At 42.9% G+C, this 22,776-nt stretch overlaps 2 protein-coding genes across 8 annotated transcripts; one reads left to right on the plus strand and one right to left on the minus strand.

Moving 5' to 3' along the window:
• The first annotated feature begins 11 nt into the window (after positions 1 to 11).
• Positions 12 to 14,443, plus strand: slc37a3 (solute carrier family 37 member 3). 6 transcript variants are annotated; one of them, XM_034290031.1, is made up of 14 exons: positions 12 to 189; positions 782 to 1,018; positions 1,753 to 1,867; positions 2,624 to 2,716; positions 6,353 to 6,436; positions 6,605 to 6,750; positions 6,870 to 6,966; positions 8,909 to 8,993; positions 10,433 to 10,650; positions 11,159 to 11,226; positions 11,937 to 12,038; positions 12,269 to 12,468; positions 12,557 to 12,622; positions 12,760 to 12,803. In XM_034290031.1, the coding sequence occupies exons 2-14, from the start codon at positions 942 to 944 to the stop codon at positions 12,786 to 12,788; spliced, it is 1,380 nt and encodes a 459-aa protein (XP_034145922.1). In that variant the 5' UTR covers positions 12 to 189; positions 782 to 941; the 3' UTR covers positions 12,789 to 12,803. The 6 variants fall into 6 exon arrangements, with proteins under 6 accessions (XP_034145922.1, XP_010900525.1, XP_010900520.1 ...); XM_010902223.3 differs by having other exon boundaries at positions 13 to 189; positions 11,085 to 11,226; positions 12,760 to 12,816; XM_010902218.3 differs by lacking the exon at positions 12,760 to 12,803 and adding an exon at positions 12,866 to 14,443 and having other exon boundaries at positions 16 to 189; positions 11,085 to 11,226.
• A 2,213-nt stretch (positions 14,444 to 16,656) lies between these two features.
• On the minus strand, positions 16,657 to 22,425 carry LOC105029077 (cyclin-dependent kinase inhibitor 1-like). Of its 2 annotated transcripts, XM_010902226.4 has the most exons (4): positions 22,232 to 22,425; positions 21,779 to 21,935; positions 19,502 to 19,998; positions 16,657 to 18,932 (listed from the first exon to the last, which is right to left on the minus strand). In XM_010902226.4, exons 3-4 carry the CDS (start codon positions 19,986 to 19,988, stop codon positions 18,886 to 18,888), a joined length of 534 nt encoding a protein of 177 aa, XP_010900528.1. In that variant the 5' UTR covers positions 19,989 to 19,998; positions 21,779 to 21,935; positions 22,232 to 22,425; the 3' UTR covers positions 16,657 to 18,885. The 2 variants fall into 2 exon arrangements, with proteins under 2 accessions (XP_010900528.1, XP_010900527.1); XM_010902225.4 differs by lacking the exon at positions 21,779 to 21,935 and having other exon boundaries at positions 22,232 to 22,423.
• Positions 22,426 to 22,776: the final 351 nt, after the last annotated feature.

The raw sequence follows: 22,776 nt of genomic DNA on the forward strand, positions 1-22,776 counted from the left end.
AGTCCTCTTGATGGCGGTCTTATATTTTATGGGTTTTATCGTTTTTTTATAGTTGGTGGCATGAAATATGAAACCACACCAGAAGAAGAAAGGAAATACAGATTTTCAGTACAACCAGTGAGTTCATCGGTGGCTGGTCTGTAAACAGATGATCGCAAGCTAGCGTCGTTGTCTATGTTAATTGAAAAGGTAATTCCTTATCCATTTAATTCCAATGTTGCTGTCATATCTTGATTTTCATATAGCTAGTAGCTTACTGTAATGTTAAACATTGTATATTTCATAGGAAGAGAAGTATCGAGCTAGCTTGCTTTCAAGTAGCTAGCTAGTATATAGGTTATGATTACCTACAAACACCAGAGTGAGTTCCTTGACTTCCCTGCTGCACTTCTGGCTGGGAGCTATCAGCTCACTGGTTATATTTTATACCAAACCTATATTTTACTTATCTAGAATGAGGACACTTATGAGGAAAAGTTGGCCTAGTCAGTTAAGAAAATATATTTTAATTTCTTCGTTTTGGCAGCATGGCCTTCAGAGGGTCATGTATTTACACTGGAGAAGTTCCAAGTTGTGTTGAAAGTAAGACTGACATCAGTAATAATAACAACATTTTATTGCATCATCGTTTATAATTGTGTTTTTATATGAGAAAAACTAATACCTACCGGTTTGTGACTGATATACACCTTTACATCAATTTACTTACTGTACAATGATTATGTTTGTTGTTCAAACATTTGGTTTTGTATGACTTTAAACCCAACTTCTCCCTTTTTAGTTTCAGCTGGGTTTAGTTTTCAGCGGTGTTTTTACTGTCCTTTGAACTAGTCTTTAGAGGTGGATGAATACAGGGTTCCGTCTGAAACCCTCCCTCTCCTGCCTCCTGCTGCTTCTCCCCCAAAGACTCCCAGCTCCTCTTCCTCTGGGTTGCACCTGTGATGACGTCACCGTGCTGTGGCTTCCTGGCGCAGTACACCCACCATCACCTGGTTGCCTTCCTCCTCACCTTCTTTAGGTAACTGGTACATTTAAATTCAGTCAATTTGACAGGAACCATTTTTGATTATAACAATACCTTCCACACATGCCTCACCATTGAAGACGTGATCAGAAAGACTTGTTTTCAGACATGAAGACTAGCCTTGAAGAACCATTTTGATCTCCCAAGCTCACATAATGTTTCCCTCTCCGTGTAGCGAAGGAGAAAGTGTACTTGCAAGATCAGAATGGTTCTACAGGCTTATTGAATGCTAAGACATTCCAGAGACAAAGGTGCTCAAAGCCTGCTCGTACACTGTTAAAATTGAAATGGTAACTTCTGATTGCTAGTACAAAGCTGGCTTGTATGGTGACTGCATTTCTTTGAACAAGTGGTAATACCTGGGCTGGCAGGAAACATGTGACTTCATTGGTTCCTCACATTGACTAGACATTGCTATCAGAGAAGGAGAAAGTCTAGTTGTAAAACAGTAAGGGAATCTGTGCTTGTGTTTCACCTGTTTTCTCCTGACCGTTCTTCTTGGTAGCCTGACCTTTTACCCAAGACAGTTGTGCCCCTAAAACATATTGCCTGTAATTTCCGACTAAGCCTTCAAGAGTTGACACATAGTCCTGAGTAATTGCTGGTACAGAAGATAGAGAATAGTTGCTAAATGCAGCATTAGATGTTTATGATTCTTTGTAGTGGCAGGAATTCAGCAGTTCTTCACAGACGGTGCTTAACAGATTCTCATCTGCCTCTCTGCCCAGCTATGTCCTCTTGCACGCCTCAAGAAAAACCTTCAGTAATGTCAAGGTTAGCATCTCAGCTCAGTGGACTCCCTCTGTTCAGAATGCCAGCCTTCCTGCTTTCTCACCCAGAAAGGTACGTGTGTGTTGCCTTTATTCGCTGACTACATTTACTTGTAACCAGAATTTTACTTGGTGTTAAGGTGCTGCTAGTTGTAGACAACAAATAAGGGCAGAATGTACTGAAATTAGGGGTGTAACGGTATGCAAAAGTCACGGTTCGGTACGTACCGAAAATCTTAAGTTTCTGTTTCCCACACAAAAAAGTAATGTGTGGTTAAAACTAGACTAAGCAACATTTTGTAAATTGTACACTATATTAATGTTGTTTAAATGGCAGTTACCAGCTAGGTGTTGTGATGTGGGTAGCAAAGTTCTTTTAGTCTCTGTAGGGCAGATGGCCGATGATGAAATGTCCTGGACCTCAGGCCTAAAAATAGTCTGGCATGATAAGTATAGCAAACCCCAGTTGGGTAAATGTTAATTCATGAAGGGATGGATGCGTAAAACCGGTGACTACAATACTCTTCACCAGCAACACCTGTTTCCCACAATATTGTAGCATTGACATACAGCCATACAGAGCCTCTTCACTAACGCCTGGTCACTTTATACAACCTACAATCTGGAAATCCAATACATTCTGGTGAAATTAGACAGACAGTTAGTCCAATCCTGCATCATATCTCCACTGGATTTGTCGGTGTGAATACGTTGCTCCAAACAAGCATCTTAGCTGTTGCAACATGGCTGCAATGGACCTTTAATAAAAGCTAAATAACTAATGAGTACCGTATGTGTATTTGATTGTCTATTTGGAATCTTTCCCCAGACATGGGAGGATAATAAGCTGTTTGCCGACTCGGATGAAGCCACCCTGTTCCTGGGAGCACTGGATACCATCTTCCTCTTTTCCTACGCTGTGGTGAGTGTCAGGGCCAGTGAGGGGCCAGCTGGGTGCATGGAGGAGGGGCACAGGGCCAGTCTAGGTCACAGCTGAGAGCGACAGTGTCTAGCAGCAGTGACTCAAAGTCACCCGATCAGTCGTATCCGGTTGACCTCTTTCTCCCACCACACCCTGATCTGCAGGAAGGTTTAACTAATGGAGGACATTTTTGGGCAATTCCAAGAAGCATGACCAAATCTACTGAAATAAACAACATGAAGTTGGCTGATGTTTTTAACGGCAGAACTGACCCATTATAATTCATCTTGGTCCACAGGCTGCTCTCAGGGCCAACTAACATCTAGTTGTAAAATCGTGAACTACTCCATTTTGGCATGGCATGGCATGGCATCTTCTTCCGCTTATCCGGGGCCGGGTCGCGGGGGCAGCAGTCTAAGCAGGGATGCCCAGACTTCCCTCTCCCCAGACACTTCCTCCAGCTCTTCCGGGGGGACACCGAGGCGTTCCCAGGCCAGCCGGGAGACATAGTCCCTCCAGCGTGTCCTAGGTCTTCCCCGGGGTCTCCTCCCGGTGGGACGGGACCGGAACACCTTCCCAGGAAGGCGTTCCGGAGGCATCCGAAACAGATGCCCAAGCCACCTCAGCTGACCCCTCTCGATGTGGAGGAGCAGCGGCTCTACTCTGAGCTCCTCCCGGGTGACCGAGCTTCTCACCCTATCTCTAAGGGATCGCCCAGCCACCCTGCGGAGAAAGCTCATTTCGGCCGCCTGTATCCGGGATCTTGTCCTTTCGGTCATGACCCAAAGCTCATGACCATAGGTGAGAGTAGGAACGTAGATTGACCGGTAAATCGAGAGCTTCGCCTTGCGGCTCAGCTCTTTCTTCACCACGACAGACCGATACATCAACCGCATTACTGCAGAAGCTGCACCGATCCGTCTGTCAATCTCCCGTTCCTTCCTTCCCTCACTCGTGAACAGGACCCCTAGATACTTAAACTCCTCCACTTGAGGCAGGCACTCTCCACCAACCTGAAGTGGGCAAGCCACCCTTTTCCGACTGAGGACCATGGCCTCGGATTTGGAGGTACTGATTTTCATCCCCACCGCTTCACACTCGGCTGCAAACCGTCCAAGTGCATGCTGAAGGTCCTGGCTTGAAGGGGCCAACACGACAACATCATCCGCAAAGAGCAGAGACGAAATCGTGTGGTCCCCAAACCTGACACCCTCCGGCCCCTGGCTGCGCCTAGAAATTCTGTCCATAAAAATTACGAACAGAACCGGTGACAAAGGGCAGCCCTGCCGGAGTCCAACATGCACAGGGAACAAGTCTGACTTACTGCCGGCAATGCGGACCAAGCTCCTGCTTCGGTCGTACAGGGACCTGACAGCCCTTAGCAAGGGACCCAGAACCCCATATTCCCGAAGCACCCTCCACAGGATGCCGCGAGGGACACAGTCGAATGCCTTCTCCAAATCCACAAAACACATGTGGATTGGTTGGGCAAACTCCCATGAACCCTCCATCACCCTGTAGAGGGTATAGAGCTGGTTCAGTGTTCCACGGCCTGGATGAAAACCACACTGTTCCTCCTGAATCTGAGGTTCTACTATCGGCCGTATTCTCCTCTCCAGAACCCTGGCATAGACTTTCCCGGGGAGGCTGAGAAGTGTGATCCCCCTATAGTTGGAACACACCCTCCGGTCCCCCTTTTTAAAAAGAGGGACCACCACCCCGGTCTGCCATCCCAGAGGCACTGTCCCCAACTGCCACGCGATGCTGCACAGGCGTGTCAGCCAAGACAGCCCCACAACATCCAGAGACTTGAGGTACTCAGGGCGGATCTCATCCACCCCCGGTGCCTTGCCACCGAGGAGTTTCTTAACCACCTCTGTGACTTCAGCCCGGGTGATGGACGAGTCCACCTCTGAGCCCTCCTCCTCTGCTTCCTCAATGGAAGACGTGACGGCGGGATTGAGGAGATCCTACGACATCCCCAGTTGAGGTCAACAGCTGCCCACCTCTACTGTAAACAGCGTTGGTAGGGCACTGTTTCCCTCTCCTGAGGCGCCGGATGGTTTGCCAGAATCTCTTCGAGGCCAGCCGATAGTCCTTTTCCATGGCCTCACCGAACTCCTCCCAGGCCCGAGTTTTTGTCTCCACAACCACCCGGGCTGCAGCCCGCTTGGCCTGTCGGTACCCGTCAGCTGCCTCAGGAGTCCCACAAGCCAACCAGGCCTGATAGGACTCCTTCTTCAGCTTGACGGCATCCCTTACTTCCGGTGTCCACCACCGGGTTCGGGGATTGCCGCCTCGACAGGCACCGGAGACCTTACGGCCACAGCTCCGAGCGGCCGCTTCGACAATGGCGGTGGAGAACATGGTCCACTCGGACTCTATCTCCAGCCTCCCTCGGGATCCAGTTGAAGCTCTTCCGGAGGTGGGAGTTAAAGATCTCTCTGACAGGAGACTCTGCCAGACGTTCCCAGCAGACCCTTGCAGTACGCTTGGGCCTGCCGAGTCTGTCCAGCTTCCTCCCCCGCCATCGGATCCAACTCACAACCAGGTGGTGATCAGTTGACAGCTCCGCCCCTCTCTTCACCCGAGTGTCCAAGACATGTGGCCGCAGGTCAGATGAAACGACAACAAAGTCGATCATCGACCTGCGGCCTAGGGTGTCCTGGTGCCACGTGCACTGATGGGACACCCTTATGCTTGAACATGGTGTTCGTTATGGACAAACTGTGACTAGCACAGAAGTCCAATAACTGAACACCGCTCGGGTTCAGATCAGGGGGGCCGTTCCTCCCAATCACGCCCCTCCAGGTGTCACTGTCGTTGCCCACGTGGGCGTTGAAGTCCCCCAGTAGAACGATAGAGTCCCCAGTCGGAGCACTTTCCAGCACCCCTCCCAGAGACTCCAAGAAGGTTGGGTACTCTGCACTGCCGTTCGGCCCGTAGGCACAAACAACAGTGAGAGACCTATCCCCGACCCGTAGGCGCAGGGAAACGACCCTCTCGTTCACCGGGGTAAACTCCAACACATGGCGGCAGAGCTGGGGAGCTATAAGCAAACCCACACCAGCCCGCCGCCTCTCACCATGGGCAACTCCAGAGTGGTGAAGAGTCCATCCTCTCTCAAGGAGTGTGGTTCCGGAGCCCAAGCCGTGCGTAGAGGTGATCCCGACTACCTCTAGTCGGAACCTCTCAACCTCACGCACGATCTCAGGCTCCTTCCCCGCCAGCGAGGTGACGTTCCACGTCCCTAGAGCTAGTTTCCGTGTCCAGGGATCGGGTTGTCTAGGCCCCCGCCTTCGACTGCCGCCCGATCCTCTCTGCACCGGCCCCTTATGGTCCCTCCTGTGGGTGGTGAGCCCACGGGAGGGCGGCCCCATGTTGATCGTTCGGGCTGGGCCCGGCCGGGTCCCATGGGGAAAGGCCCGGCCACCAGGCGCTCACGGACGAGCCCCAACCCCGGGCCTGGCTCCAGGGTGGGGCCCCGGCTGCGCCATGCCGGGCGACGTCACAGGGCACAAAATATTTTTCATCATACTCCATTTTGGTCCCTTTTTCAAAGTGGTTTTCCCTTTATAGGAGGATGGGGAAGTATGCATATTTATTCTTAATGCTTGTTATTCAATGTTCATGCAGGGCCTTTATGTTAGTGGAGTGATTGGAGACCGCATGAACCTCCGATATGTCCTCACCTTTGGACTGTGTGGTTCAGCCATAGTGGTGAGTGGAACATGTGCTGTTCTTTGATTTGTTAGCCAAGTGCGTACATTTTCATATGGTTTTGTTGATATTTCATAAACACTGTCGTTATAGAAGTTCAGCTGAACAGTGGGCTGCCAATGGTGTAATCTGATTTTGCCCTCTTGTCGCCCCCCTTCCCACTGCCAGGAGTTTGTGTTTGGTACGCTGACCGAGTGGCTGCAGTTCTATAACATCTACCTGTACTGTAGCCTCTGGGTGCTGAACGGCTTAATGCAGTCAGCTGTCTGGCCTTGTGTCGTGGCAGTCATGGGCAACTGGTTTGGCAAGTCCGGGTGAGTGCAGTGCACACCGCCGCCTCAAGGGACCACTTTTTGCCTTTAGGGTTTTATTCTGTGTCCTAGAAGTTCAAGTTCTTTTGGGTGTTGTAACAGCCGCATGTTTTCCCTTCCAGTCGAGGTTTCGTGTTTGGTTTATGGAGCGCCTGTGCCTCGGTCGGAAACATTCTGGGAGCTTTCCTGGCCTCTAGTGTTCTCAAGTATGGATACGAGGTGAGTGGCAGCTCACAGACATACAAATTATAGATCTGCTCTGGGATTTAACTTTCTAAATGGTCAAAAAAACAAACATACATAGTAGTATAGATGATTCCTTTTTTGAGAATCCATATTTATTATATTATTATATTAAATAATATTTTATTAATGAGCTCAAATCTATGTTCCAAGATTAAATGCAAGTGTATTATTTATGTATAAAATGTGTTTTATACATAGTGTTTTTCTCATCTTGCACAATGTTTTCTTTTAAACAGCATAGTAATAAAACATAGTAATAAAACAAATATAAAGGGTTTAAGGAAATGCATAGAACAGTGTTTAAAACGATTTTCAGAGGTGCTATTCTAAACATTAAAGAAAACAATGTAAAATAGTATGCTAAAATAACACTATTATGCTTAACGTGTTGGAATTCACCCAGTATTACAGAAATAAGGAAGGTAAGACACTGTAAAATATCTTCTAACAGGCAGCTTTAAAATGGCTGAAGTGTGTTCTGAAGTAAACAGACAACATAACTACAAAGTTTGACTGGGGAGGTATTTTGCTTCAAATTTGCATTTTTACCTCCAACACAAGTAGCACGCACTGTCTGACAAAAGAAAACCTCCGCATGCATAAGTAGCCCACTGGTTTTAGGGAGCTACGGCAACCGTTTTGTTGATGTACAGCTCCACAAGCATTTGAGAAGAAACCAATGGCATGATGCCAAACTAATACAGAGCTCAATTAGTAAACCATTTTTAGAATAGTTTAAGATGCTGGGCAGTGCCTTCTCCTCATCTTTTAGTATTTTTAATATTTTCAGCACTGTCTCACTTATACCCAACTAATCGATCATTGAAATGGGTACATTATTGATTTTTATTGATTAGTTGTTGCAGCCCTTTAGGTACACTGAAGTGCCAGAAAAACTGGTAGAGACGAGCCCATACAAAATACATAGCAACGACACCCATGCACGTCATTGGTTGCATCTGCCAGTGCATATATAAAGCGATAGACATCTGGAGCTTTTTCCGCTGTGAGAATGGCAAGTTATCACAATATAAGCGACTTTCAACGCGGTTTAATAGTTTGAGCTTGTGAGATGGGTCACAGCAATTCGGAGGTAGAGAAGTTTGGATTTTAACGTACTACCATTTCAAGAGTGTACCATGAAAACACAAATTCCTGCAAAACATCTAACTTATGACAGCAGTGTGGCAGTATGAAGACTGTGGGAGGACGTGACCAGCGCCGGCTGCAATGAATTGTTTCACGCAATAGGCATGCCACACTGCCTCAAATAACATCTGCATTCAATGCTGGGCCCTCAACAAACGTGAGGACTGTGCAACATTCCCTCCGGGATATAGGCGCTCCTGTGGGAGGCCTACCAAGTACTAGACTGGTGTACCAGTTTTTCTGGCGCTTCAGTGTATGGTGTATTCTCAAAGTCACCCATAACTAAGCCCAGAAAGAGATTTGTATTTGGGAAAAATATTTTGGTTACATTCATCCAAGATCATACAATGTATCGTATTTTATTTGTGTACATTCCGAAATGGTGCTTGTTTAAATCCACAATCTTTTAACCAAAATGCTTTACCATGTGTTGCTCTTGGTAATATTGTCTGCTGAATTACAAAAACAATTAAAAATTGCACATGGTACAGCATTGTTTTTGCTCCATAGCTGGTTCGTTAGTTAATTTGAGGTAAAACATCAAACAACACTGCACAGAACATTAACACTACGTTACATGTTAGTAATTTAAAAGACACTCATATCCAGAGTAAGTTCAGTTAATTAGGGATAACTGTCTTGCTCAAAGACAACAATTTTTATCCTGTCTGTTCAGGCATTAGTTGCAGCAACTTTTCGGTTATTGGTCATGAGAACAAGATTCACAATAAAAGTCTCCCTGGTGTGGGTGTTGTTGTTTCTGCAGTATGCCTTCCTGGTCACTTCTGTGGTGCAGTTTGCTGGTGGGGTGGTGGTGTTCTTTGGTCTGCTCACCTCCCCAAAAGAAGTGGGTGAGTATTAGCTCCATACATATTTAGTTTCTGTTTTATTCTCCATATCAAAGATATGTTAAAGAAAGATCACTGTGAGCTACGTTTTGTGTCATACCGTACTTATTTTTACTTCCTACTTTTGAAGAAATCTACTAGTGGGATCAATTCATTGTTGTCTTATGACAATGCTTTTTGTACTGTATATGATACAGATGTGCTCTGGATCATATAGCCAGCATATCCTTGGAGAAATTGTGACATTTTGGCATTGATTTTGAAAATATGGCTGATCATGCAAAAAAAGTATTTTATTTAAGGAGAGTGATCATATGAAGTCATTTATTATTACGAAGTTTTTGGGCCCATTTTAAAATCATAATGGTAACAGAAATCACCCAAATGGCCTCCGGAGGTTCTGGAGTGGCCATCACAGTCTCCTGACCTTAATATCATCGAGCCATTCTGGGGAGATCTCAAACATGCGGTTCATGTAAGACGACCAAAGACGTTGCATGACCTGGAGGCATTTTGCCAAGACGAATGGACAGCTATAACACCTGCAAGACTCCAGAGCCTCATAGACAACTATTACAAAAGACTGCACACTGTCATTGATGCTAAAGGAGGCAATACACAGTATTAAGAACTAAGGGTATGCAGGCTTTTGAACAGGGGTCAGTAAATATTTTTCTTTGTTGCCATGTTTTGTTTTATGATTTTGCCATTCTATTATGACCTATAGTTGAATGTGAATCCCATAAGAAATGTGTTTTGCCTGCTCACTCATGTTTTCTTTACAAATGGTACATACAGTATCTCACATAAATGAGTACACCCCTCACATTTTTGTCAATATTTGATTATATATCTTCATGTGACAACACTGAAGAAATGACACTTTGCTACGATGTGAAGTGGTGAGTGTACAGCTTTTTAACAGTATACATTTGCTGTCCCCTCAAAATAACACAACACAGCCTTTAATGTCTAAACCGCTGGCAACAAAAGTGAGTACACCCCTAAGTGAAAATGTCCAAATTGGGCCCAATTAGCCATTTTCCCTCCCCGGTGTCATGTGACTCGTTAGTGTTACAAGGTCTCAGGTTTGAATGGTGAGCAGGTGGGTATGCAATCTTTTGAGCACAACTGTATAACGCACATTATTATTTAGGTAGTTCGGACCCTGGATATTAATAGGTTGAAAGCTGTGGTCTATCAGCCTGTGTACCTCAGGTATGACCACAGTGTTTTACACTCTTCTAACTACATTGGCTAATAGTTTCTAATGCCAATAGGACCCTCTGGGGTGCCAAATATACCAGTAAGTGTTTTATCCAGACGTGCATGGCGCTTCAGAACCGCTGTTAGGTGTGGGGTATCGTCCCATTACCGCACACTCTTGTGCCCTACTGCCTGAAAGTGCTGCCCTTGCCAACGTCATTCGTCATTCCCATCAGGTCTGTGTTTAGAGAACGAGACCGGTTTAAGTCCGGTGGAGACGGACACAGACAGCCACAGGCCTCTGATGAGTGACGAAGAAGAGGAGGACGAGGAGGGATCAGAGGAGGCGTGTGACGGAGGGTACTACTCGATCCAGCAGGGCAGCGTGGAGCCGGAGGAGACTCCTAAAGCCATCGGGTTCTGCCAGGCCTTCAGTCTGCCTGGGGTGTTGCCTGTGAGTGGGACGTTCTCCTGTCTGTTCCCCCTGCCCTTTCAACCCTTCAAGTATCACTCAGCTCCATGCTTCTTTCATACACTACGTCTCAGCAATCTCACACAGAATGTAACGTAAAAAGCCCCCTATCAACTTAGCCACAACATTGTATCGACTGTGACATACCTGGACTTCCTAGCATCTGTCTAAACATCCTATGATGTGACGGCTATAACCATCGACGGTCATTCCAGTGCTTTCTGTTACATTGGCTTCTGTTTCTGTTCAGGGCGTTGGAGACTTCGCTAGTTGCGTTTAGTATCTTTCTCTTAATCTAATTTCTGTATCCAGCATCTGACAGAGATTTTACCTCAGGGTGTGTGTGTTCCTCAGTAGATGGTGACAGCCGCTGCCCACCTTTTTTGATCTTCTTAATCTCCTGCCTCTCCCCATAGTATTCCTTGGCTTATGCATGTCTGAAATTGGTCAACTACTCCTTCTTCTTCTGGCTACCATTCTACCTGAGTAGGAACTTTGGCTGGAAGGAGGCAGAGGCCGACAGGTTGTCTGTATGGTACGACGTGGGAGGCATCATAGGTGAGGGCTGTTCAAGGGAACAGCACAGCATGTGTTCTTGAGTATCTACACACCGAATCTTGCAGTTGTAAGGGGACAAAATTATGTTTCTAAAATACTAAACCGAAATCTCAGATCTGGATGAAGTCTCTGCATTTGATGTGCATTTGAGGTATTTAGGGTGATTACATTTTGAGATATTTGCTAAGGAACAGAGTATACAATATATGTTGTTAGGAGCTTATGCTGTACAATCCACTTGTGCAACAACATATAAAATGAAAAAACGCTTGGTCCGGTATGGTACAGTCCAGAAATCTGTGAATGTTCATATCAAGGCCTGGCCTGATTGCACAGTTTCAGTTGGGAAGTTTATAAAGACAACATTTGACCTTATTTGGTTTGGATAGAGGTTCTTAAAAGACAAAACATTGAATTATTTAATTTGGATAGAATGATAGTTTAAGAAGATAAACTTGGCATTATTTGATTTTGAAACTTGGTCCTTTTTGACAAAACATGGACAGGTTTTGACACGTTTTTTTAAATGTCCACTGTTCCCTTTTAAAACTAGCTGTATTGATTTTTATATGTAGAGGACATTGGAGTTGTTGACTTCAGTTTAAATGAGATAACAATGTCGCAGAGTCATTTATCTATGCTGGACAGGAAATTGTATGTTTTACTCAAGAGTTAGTTCTTCTTACAGTTGGTCTGTTTGTCTGTCTTAGGTGGTACGATCCAGGGCTTGATCTCAGACTGCATGGGGAAAAGGGCTCCAGTCCTGTTCGTCAGTCTACTTCTTGCTATGTGTTCCCTGGTTGGGTACAGCCGTGAGTCCTCCTCCGTTATCTATTATCATCAGGTTTTTCAAGCCCATAATATTGTGCTGCTGTGTTATTTGGTCCAACATTCAAGTTTTTTGTGCTTTTAGCAATACCACTTTGTTTTGATGGGGGAAAAGGGGTAATTTCATGTTATGACCATTCTAGACCACCAAGGGGAGCCGTTGATGCATGTGTCGTGCAAAACACCTGGTGAACCTTAGCTTGTCTCTCTTCAGACTCCCCTGCCGACCAGGTGGTGAACGCCGCTCTCCTGGCCGCAACGGGTTTCTTCATAGGAGGGCCATCCAACATGATCAGCTCGGCCATCTCCGCAGACCTGGGACGACAGGAGGCCCTCAGGGGAAGTCGGGAGGCTTTGGCTACTGTCACCGGGATAGTGGACGGGACCGGGAGCATAGGAGCCGCTGCAGGACAGGTGACGCGCTGCAGACAGAAACCGAACACAAACACACCCCTTTGCTTTCCACTGACCTAATGTGGACTGTTTCTTTCTTGTATTCCAGTATTTGGTATCCCTGATCGAGAGCAAACTAGGCTGGATGTGTGTGTTCTACTTCTTCATAGTCATGGTAAGGTCATCTATCTAACCCACAATGTGAGATAAACATCCATCGTTGCTCAAGTAGTGACTAAATATAGTTCTACAAGCTACTGGACTGTATTGTGTGTCTCAGATATGTCGTGCTGTTATTTTATAGCCCTACAGACAGGGGGCAGCATACTCTTCATATGTAGTGCTGTTATTTGATAGCCCTACAGACAGGGGGCAGCATACTCTTCATATGTAGTGCTGTTATTTGATTGCCCTACAGACAGGGGGCAGCATACTCTTCATTTCGCCGCTGATCATAACAGAGATTCGCTCCATGTGGATGGACAGACAGGCACGAAGACGTCAGCTGTGAAGTGTGTCAAGAAGACTGCCACAAAGCTAAATCACACCTATTCCTGCACCTCCATTTTAATACAACACTGCTAACCCTAGGCCTAACATTAAATTAGGACCAATAAGCCCCCTCCAAAAGTCAACGATTTTTACAATATAGCCAATTTAGACTTTTTGACTGTGTTATCTAGTAGGAACCATGTAAAGCCTTCCAGCCATGTTGTATTCATACTCCTTTCCTACAGACACTCATTCTGTCAAGCAAGGGTTCGGTCGAGAAACAGAAACCCATAATGCCCATGTCCCCTGATCCCTACAGTAGATATCATAGGATGAGAGGCAGGTACACACAATACGGGGAAATCCATCGTCCATTGAAGGCACTGTTGTGGTAGTACCAAATGGGTGATTTTCACTCCTTTCAGAGCTACAGGATGTCTACCTAACTGGGGTTTCTGGATGTGGCAACTCAGAATGTACAGTATATATATGAATGTGTGTGAAATTGATGTATATATTTGATCTGAAGCAAGTTTTTTCTAAAGATGCTACTTCAGCGCCTTTTTGAGTGGGGGCAGGGCCCTCTCAGTGTGTTTGTGGTCTGAAACGAGACGTTCCAAGCAGTTAGGAATCATTCCAATTCCTTAACAGTTTACTGTATTATGATTTCACATGTAGAATGATTGAACTCCTCAGGTGCTCTAAGTTGGGAAAAGAGTCACCGAGAACATACACCCACTGAAGTCACTCACTCCTAGAATCTCGTACATGCGCCTGCTTGGTTGATAATCAGTCATTGCATGTAGCACAAACTGTAGGTTATCAGTGGACATGGTACGTTGCCAATGTTTTGTATGTATGTATGTATACTTTTTATCGTTTTAAATGTCTGCAGCCGTTAGGGTTGCAAAGTTCCAGGAACTTTCAATAAATTCGCTGGTTTATCCAAAATCCCACTTGAAGGATGACCAGAATTAGGAGAGAAATCTGCAATCCTCCAAGCCTTCTTTTCCTTAGGGATGTATTATATTCTTTTGATTGCACGCCTGTGAAAGTCTTCAAGCTATTTTCATTTTTTTAAGCTGGGGTGTCAAACATCCTTTTTGATTTCGTCTAATCCTGCTTGCGGGTGGTTTTAGTGAAATATTCCCACAAGAACTCTAAGCTTCTATCCATGTGTGTCATGTCTTCTCAACATAATTTAGTTTACAGATTCTGTTAACATGGTACAATGGTGTTTTTTACTGTGGTACTGAAGGACAATGTAAAGAAATTAGACTGGGATCAGTTGTTAAATTACTGTACCAAAGCAACAAGTGCATTTCAGCTCGTCTAATACCTCCTACATTGATGAAGTGGAATGTCTTTATTTTATCATTGTCGAATGTATGTTCTGCATCTGTGGTAAATGTTTTTCTTTCATATGTGCACTTTAAATTAATGTTTTAGCAAGAATGTTGTGTTCTATTAATTTTTCAATAAACACAAATTAACTTTTTATAAAGTTAGGTGGCAAGAACATTGTCCTTTAGTTATACAGGGGATGCAAGTAACCTTTCAACTTTCTTGACATTTCATCATTGAACCTAGCGTTCATGAACAATAAATTAGTGTATTTGGCAGAAACATTTGTATCCTCTTTTAAAATTGACAAAAACTAGGAAAATCATTACAGGAGCTCACCTCTGCCTTGGTCTCATTTCGAGCCCAATTGTACTCATTCCTGTGGGTAACTTTGTCAGAGCAAAGTGTTTGCATTTCATGGGCAGCCTGTACCAAAATGGATGCACTCCACTGTAAGTCGCTCTGGATAAGAGCCTTTGCTAAAAGACTTAAATATCCTGTGGCAGATTGAGCAGGCTGAGCAGAAGTTATCTTGGTGCTGAGCAATGGAAGTAAAGAAGTAAACCACCCAAAATGACACATTTCTAATCTGATAATATATGTTGTGAAATGTCTCTGCATTTCATGAGCTAGCAACAAATGTGAAATTGGTTGAATATACCTATTGACTACAAAACCCACACTGGGATGGTATCTAGACAGGCTCTGGCTGACTAAAGTTAAAATAAGTTAGATTTGTACCTACCTAGTTAGTTTGTTAGGAAACATATCAATGCCAATATCAGCATATGATCCTGGCACCTCAAGTTCCAATGACGATCAGGAAGAGCTGAACCCTGAATAATGTTGACTATGTTTACAGTGAAAAGGTTGCCAAGTTGAAGACAGAGGTGGCCTTAACATAAGGCTGTGTCTTTGGTGTAACTAACAAACAACATTTGTATTTCACTTGCATGCTCACAAGCTGGAATTATTATTAGTATTATGACTGGAAAAAGATATATAGTCTAAATCTTTAGGCTACTTCCCCTGAAAAAGATCACAAGGTAGTCTAGTACACAGAACAGAAATATCAGTTACAACTGTTTCCCAATACTCAATATAGAACCGGGGTATAAACCTCATTCTGCTGCTTTTGGATTTTTCTGTAAGTTGATGTCCAATTAAAACCTGTGCCACAAGGTGAGGGGTGTTCCTAAGTAATGAATGACCTTATTGACTCAATTGTGTACTTAGTCATGAAGACATTGGATGTGTTCAAGACAAGTATGCTGATGCCATCTACTGGCTGATTTGGTGATCTGGAGTGCAGGTAATCGTGTTATAAAAATGTCTGTTATCCTTGATTTCCATTTCCAAGAACCCAATGTGATTATGAGTTACACCATGAGTGTCAGATTTCAGATGGACTAGTTAAATCATGGTGAAACAATACAGGTTTTCCCAAATTTTATGATTTGTGTTTTGGGGTGGGTTACTGCGCCTCAAAGCAGACATTCTGCAGTTTTAACCATATTCTGGGTTTTCCATTGTTTTGGCTAAGCCTTTAAAAGGGAAAATTCAGATCTAGTATATATGTAGAATTAGTGGGATTAATCTGTAGAATTCAAGAAAGCCTGACATTATCTAGCTGTTCACACTTCAGTGGCATATAATAAGTTGAGACCAATATAAATTACTGTTTTATATAATTTATTTACATATTAACCTATAACTCACTGTAACAAATTAACAAAATCAACAGTGCACCAAAAACAGTCAATAAATGTTTTACAAAAACTTAAACCATTCTTAACAAATAACCATTCTTAATTGTATTTTCTAATTATAACCAAACCAAATGTAATACGCTGTTCCCATTTGGTAATTATATCACTGCATACATTAACCATTATCTTATCATAAATTGGATATGAGGATATAACCATTCATGCATATTAGGCATTCAAATTCTATTTTTGAAATACGTGATGGAATTAGAAATACAATCATTTTGGCACTTTGGGACGCTTTGGGATACTTTACTATTGGCTACAGGGATGCAGGACTGAACAGTGCATTAGCTGAATGCAGATTATTTATCATACATTTTTACAATCTGTTGTTGTAATACCAAGTCAATGCCTAATATTTGTCATTTTCTGTGTAACCCATACTATTTCAGCCAGTAATGTCCCCCAGTTCAGCAGTGAGAGAGTCTCTATAAAACCCTTAGAAATACTGAATTATGTTGTCAATAATGTTTATGTAGTGCAAAGAAAGTTCAACAATTACACATGATCAGTTAGTTATACCGAAAGGGCATTTAAAATTATTTCCCTACAAAAACAATATCCATTGTCAAAAATAAGTTAATACAATTTTAAAGTTTTGTTTTGAACACGCTAAGACAGGCATATAAAATTCCACTTGCACATAAGCATTACTCAAATCCACATATACAAACACACAAAAAACAAGGAAAAACTCAAAGTATTATTAAATTATAACGGATAATGTTTTCCATTTTTGAGGTTAAGTGTGTGTAAACTGTAGTTAAAAAAACATTCTGTTGAACATTAGTGAAATATAGGGATAAACAAAGGACTAATCTAAAATCTGTGCAGACGTGGAGGCTGTTGGCAAGCCAAGAGGGGTTACACGATGTCTATGGTTACAGACAAAGCCTCTAGAAAATAGGCCACTTGTCTTGCTATAGAACTACTTAGATTCAGAGTCTTAGACATCTTTCTGAGAGTCTATTAATAACGTCCCTGACCCCTATCCTTCCTTCTGTCTAGTTCTGGGATACCAGTCAAAGCAAAGAAAGACAGAGAACTAGAGATAACAAACCCAGAATTCCCAGAGGCCTTTAGTTTCCTCTGTCCAGCAGCTCTGTGCAGGAATGGGCCTCCCTCTCTGACACACTGACTCTTTTACCTAGTGTAACTAAAGCCTGACCACTGAACCGACTATCCCACAGTTCTCTCCTCCTTCAGTTTCCATAACAAATGTGTTAGAATTGTCTTTTTCCCTTCATATCGCTCAATGAGGTAGGCAATCCTGATTTTGGTGGTTGGCTTAAACATGACACGTAGGCAATCCTTGTCGGACTGCTAGATACGCCACATGTACAGTATTGCGATATTACTATGGAGAGCAAATGGCATAAGGTTTCCAATGTTGGACCAACATTCACATCGGTGATACTGGTAATGTGTTTCTCAAAACTGCTCCTGGACGCCCTCCTGCCCTGCCTGTTTTAGATCTCCCTGCCCTAACATACCTGATGTAGCTCATGAAGGACTTGATAATGAACTGATCATTTGAAGGTGTGACAGAGCAGGGAGAGATCGAAAACATGCAAGGCAGGGGGTTACCAGGAGCAGGTTTGAGAAACACTGTCTTAGATATATTTGAGCATTCTTAAGGCATATGGTTTCGGTGGTTTAGACTCTTGAATTATGCCACCCTTACCAATAGTTTTTTCTTCTTGTTTTTTTTTCTTTTTCAAATGAGCTATTCCTCTTTGGTCAAAACACGCAGTTAAACATTCAAACTCATACAACTGAACAGCAAATTCATTTTTTTGCAAGTCAGTTCAAAAGAACCCTAAAAAGAACCCTTTGGGGGCAGAACAGAGAATGTTCAGCTGGCCTTAAGTTTGTATACTATTTCAGAACTTCAACACCATAATAACCTCTAAACAATGTCAACGCTACATTCCCTTCATAAAGAGCTGAGTTCAAAACGTAGAGGCTTTTATACAGAGGAAAGAGTAGAAAATGCTACACTGTTAAAAGGATTGAGCTAACAAAACAAGCATACAAGGTATTTTCATTATGTTACCAAAAAGTTTCCAAGAATGATATACTATCATACGAATGCAAATTCTGCAAAAATTGTGGTGCCAATGGTAGTGTATGTCAGCCACGATAACACATTTTAAGTATCTATTATCAATTACTAAGGACAATATTTGAAAGGATTGTATTAAGAAAATATTATTACTAAAATACCCAAACTCCATCATTGACCTTTGCACTCTAGGTTAATCCTGGCCACTTTGCCAAATTGAACTGAGGTCAGGTTTTGACCCAAGGGCCTTTTACTCGTGTGGCTGGTGAAATTGAAGACTATGTGTGGAATGAGGCCAGGAATAGCTGATCTAATCTAATCCAAACTCCTGAGAGAGGTTGTCAGAGAGCGGGCCAAGGTGGTTGACAGTTAAGAAATACTACATCACGCGCACTGTTGGAACAAGTCTCTTACAACAAAGCCAATGAGGTTTTTTTCCTGAACAGTGCATTTGAATTATTTCACATTATAATCAAAGGCTTAGAAAAAAAACAACCACTTAAAAAATATAGATTAAATCTAGTATGTACATCAATATACATTCATATCCACTGTTTTACTCTGAGAGGGCATTAGTGAGCTTCCTTGGGTGAAAAATGAACAGTTTTTTTTTTTTTTTTGTCAGGAGTGTTTAAGCCTGTTAATGTAGGTATGCGCTTTTCGACAGTCAAGAGTTGCTACAGAATATAATATATATATTCATTTCTATGAGGTGATTGACAAACCGAGCTAGTCCGCTATGCGGTGCTCTTCTTTGGGATTTGTTTATCGTTTTTTCTTCATGGCTCTCATCTTCTTCACAGCAAAGAATTCTGTGAATCACCAGCAGAGAGGGAAGAGAGGGGTTAGAGCATTCCAGGGACTGCAAACAGTCAGAGAACTAATTTCTGTGTTCCAAATGAACCCATATTAGTACACTATTTTTGGCCAGGGCATGTAGGGGCTGAGGTAAAAACTATAAAAGGTTAGGGTGCAATTTGGAAGATACTAAACAAAAGCTTAAAACAAGATTCCATTGAAAACAGCATAGGTAACACAGTGTTGTTGTAAGTTCCTAACACTGTTCACATACAGCGCTTTTGGAAGCGCACTGAGGTACTTCTAGCATTCAGTTAGCGAGGGTCTTACATTAAAACAACCTGTTCACTTAACTCACCTTTCCCTTGTTGGTTTTCCACATAAACAAATACACTGTTTAATTGAAAACCCTGAGGTATGATAGTCGCAATAAAAATAAACATTCTAATGAAAGTTAGCCTCCGGGCCCACTCTATTTAGGTCATGCATTTTGGAGACTACAAGTCTGTAAGTCTGCACACTTTTTGCATACTTTCTTTTCTTATTATGGCCTCCGAAAATGTCCCAGTTCTTTGAAACTGACCTGTAATAGCGGCCTGTCTCCGTTTGACAGCGCCTGACCTCTGCCTGGCTGTTTTCTTCTCCGGCCTCTGAATCCTATAGCTCTCCCTGGTGGTCACCTCCAGATATTCCTCTCCAGAGCTGGATGACCCCGGGGACGCTGGCCACACCGGCATTATCTTTTCCCTCTCGGCCCTCCCTTCGGCGATGCTCAACACTGGCTTCCTCGCCACACAGCTGCGGTAGAACAATGGCACATCCTGGCACTTCACCTCCTCCCACTCCACTGTAGAGCCTTGGGTAGGCCGGTCGGCGGTGAAATCGAAGTCCCATCGCTTGGTGGCTGACTCCACGCTCTTACACAGGAGCCTATGGAAGTCTTGTTGCAGCTGCTCATGGTCCAAAGGCCCAAACAGGTTCCTCCTCACCGGGCCCCGGGCTCTTCTCGTGAGCTCTTCCACACTCCCAGATACTAGCATGACCGCCTCAGTTGATGGTGATGATGTCATCTTAATGTCCCTGAGAAATGAGGGTAGAGTGAAGAGGTGAGGGGCCAGGCTTTTCTGTGGCCCAGGTTATTATTCAGGGCTAGTCCCTTTTGGGACATTGTTAATGTTCCCTAAATTACATCGTTATTACCCATAAGGCAAGAGACTTAGACACTTAGACACCCATAAAGCAAGAGACTAAATCATCAACATCTATAGAATCAGTAGAGAGGAACACCAGAAATGGGTAAAAGAAATACCTCCACCTGCTCTTGTATTTGCATTGGCTGCCAGAATTGAGGGGTCAAGACGAAACATGGCGCATACCAGGAGAATGGAGAATGTTTCACCTCATGAGAATATAATGTGCTCTTCTAGTCATCCATGTAATTAGAGTAACAGGATTTTCACGTTTTTGTAGTTATTTTATATTTAGTGAAGCTTAGTGGCCCTTCTACCCACTAACGAAACACTCCCTCTCTCTAACTCATCTGTTTAATAATAGGTCTGTGGTCACATAAATAACCAAAATATTAACAATTATAAGCTAAAACAAAGTCTAAATCTATATTATAACAAATGTAATAGTATATATATACATAATAGTCACAAGTACAGGTCGGAATATTTATACCTCTTCAAGAGTTGGGTCAGAGTTGCCTTACAGAGTCTGTACGTGGTCTTGGAACTTCTCTAACGTTCCCTTTTCGGACCTATCTTATGAAACGTCTACTGTAGATGGTATTTTTTGCCTCCTCGAAATACAGTTTAACCCGCCAGAGTTTAACAGTAATCCGTTATCAGCGTCAGTGAATGTGAAGGAACGCAGTAAAGGTGCGTCACGCAGACATTGAATAATCTCTGTGTCTTTGCTTAGCCTATCTAACAAATCGTTACTCTGTGGGATTGAGCAAACATTCGCGTCTGGGGTGCAGTTATAAAATGTCTGCATTAAAGTTTTACGGCCCTAATACAAAAAATGCACTTGTGAATAATAGAAAAACAGTATTTTCATTACTTCACAATGTGAAAAACACTGGTGGCAAAACAAGGGCGAGGGCCAGGGGTGTCGGGTGGCGGGGTCTACTTAATTGACCATTGCGCAATGGCCTGTCAACTACTAGGCTACAGGCTAAAACTGGGTTTAGTTTTTACAAAACATTCGCGAATTACTAAATACGTTTGTAATGCCATATGAAACATCGAAATGTTTACAGAATATAGCCTATAGCTTTTTATGGTTGTGAATGACAGTTTTGGAAATTCCGTCAACATTTACAACTCTCCTCGAACTCGAAGTGAATGTTGTTTGCGTGGAAAAAGTGGGCGCGGTAAGCATATCAAATTACTACTCGCGGAGTCTCCAGATCCACACTAATGTCCACAACCTACGGAATATACCGAAATATGCTATACAATGTAAAACGTTTTGAAAGACTGTCAAACTTCCAAAGCATAGCACTCAAGTTCCTTGTCAAGAAATGTTACAATAAAATCGTTAACCCAGTCAGATAAAGTCAGATAACACAGCAGATCTGGCAAAAGCACATTGTATGTGGGTGAATAAGATGAGACAGAAAAACAACCAATTAATGAAAACATGGCACTACTTTGCCTATGATTTGTCTTAAACATTTACGTTTTAGCTAACAATTAGTATATTATGTTACACATTTTTTCTCCAGTGTTCTTATCAAAGGTTGCTAGATGAAATTGAAAGAGGAAAAATAAAAGTGCGTAGTTACAGTAAATCTGCTATTAAGAAGAAAACAAAACGTGTGAAATTAGCGAATATGACTATCTTGTCTTACCATCAGTGTCCAATTATGCACTCAAATCTGAAATGTTGCTATTCCCAATTTCGACCCAAAATTGGTCGCTCTCGCTTGACTGCCCACCGTAAACTAAAATTCCTTTGAAAGCTGCGGGTCATTATTGCTCTCCCACGTCCCCTCGTTTGTTATGGACCTACAAAACAGTGGGACGTCCCACGACCACAGAATAATTAATCACAAGATAACTATCAAAACAATACGAACTGGACCATCCCCAAGGAAAACAATCCATATATAGGTCTAATCAGTCGATTTCAAACGTCTTCAAATCAATGTAATCCTAAAACGCGCATGATGTTGAAAGTGCGCATCCGATTAGAATAGACAGAATTAATAATGCAACATTTAATTTATTACAAATATTATTGTCAAATGCTATAATGATGAAATCAACGAAAAAAATCCATTATTGTTCAATATATTTCTTACCTTGTTCTTATGAAAATAACGTTTTTTAAGTTCAGTTGAAAGATTCGCGCGCAGCTACTTGTTACACTCTGCCAGAGTTCTCCCTCTGACTGCAAGATCTAGGTCAAATATCTTGGCACGGGGGAGCCATTTCCCCTTCTGTCTTGAATGTGACACACATTCTCGTGTTGGCCTTGCATCACGTTTTGCCAGAGCTCAGTTCCAAGAACTCGAGTCACGTTGAATTTCAACGTGAGCTCAACCCTCTACTCCATTTTACAGTTTCTCCCGCTTTTCATGTAGGCACAGTCTTGCTTTGACATACATTGGTTGAACAACAGCCATATGACATTTTAGAACAAGTTTAATATGAAAGATTAGGCCCTGTTAAATGTAGTCCTTAAGAGGAATTATATTAATTAATAGTGTAGTTTTCTTCAAATATTTAAAGAAAGTGTACATATACTTAATACTTGAACATTTTCTGCCCTCTATTTGCGCTTCTGGTTAGACGCAAACTGCATTTCGTTGTACTTGTACTTGTTCAGTGACAATAAAGTTGAATC

Source organism: Esox lucius, chromosome 23 (genome assembly GCF_011004845.1).
Source record: "Esox lucius isolate fEsoLuc1 chromosome 23, fEsoLuc1.pri, whole genome shotgun sequence".
Taxonomy (NCBI): Eukaryota; Metazoa; Chordata; class Actinopteri; order Esociformes; family Esocidae; genus Esox; species Esox lucius.

What these genes read in the sequence shown, in the direction of transcription:
- slc37a3 (XM_010902218.3), top strand. Translation starts at nt 942, where the DNA reads ATGACGTCACCGTGCTGTGGCTTCCTGGCGCAGTACACCCACCATCAC. An exon ending in CTGCTTTCTCACCCAGAAAG is followed by an intron (nt 1,868 to 2,623) that starts GTACGTGTGTGT and finishes ATCTTTCCCCAG; the next exon opens with ACATGGGAGGATAATAAGCT. An exon ending in CGACGTGGGAGGCATCATAG is followed by an intron (nt 11,227 to 11,936) that starts GTGAGGGCTGTT and finishes TGTCTGTCTTAG; the next exon opens with GTGGTACGATCCAGGGCTTG.
- LOC105029077 (XM_010902226.4), bottom strand. Translation starts at nt 19,988, where the DNA reads ATGACATCATCACCATCAACTGAGGCGGTCATGCTAGTATCTGGGAGT. An exon ending in GAGACAGGCCGCTATTACAG is followed by an intron (nt 18,933 to 19,501) that starts GTCAGTTTCAAA and finishes GGTGATTCACAG; the next exon opens with AATTCTTTGCTGTGAAGAAG.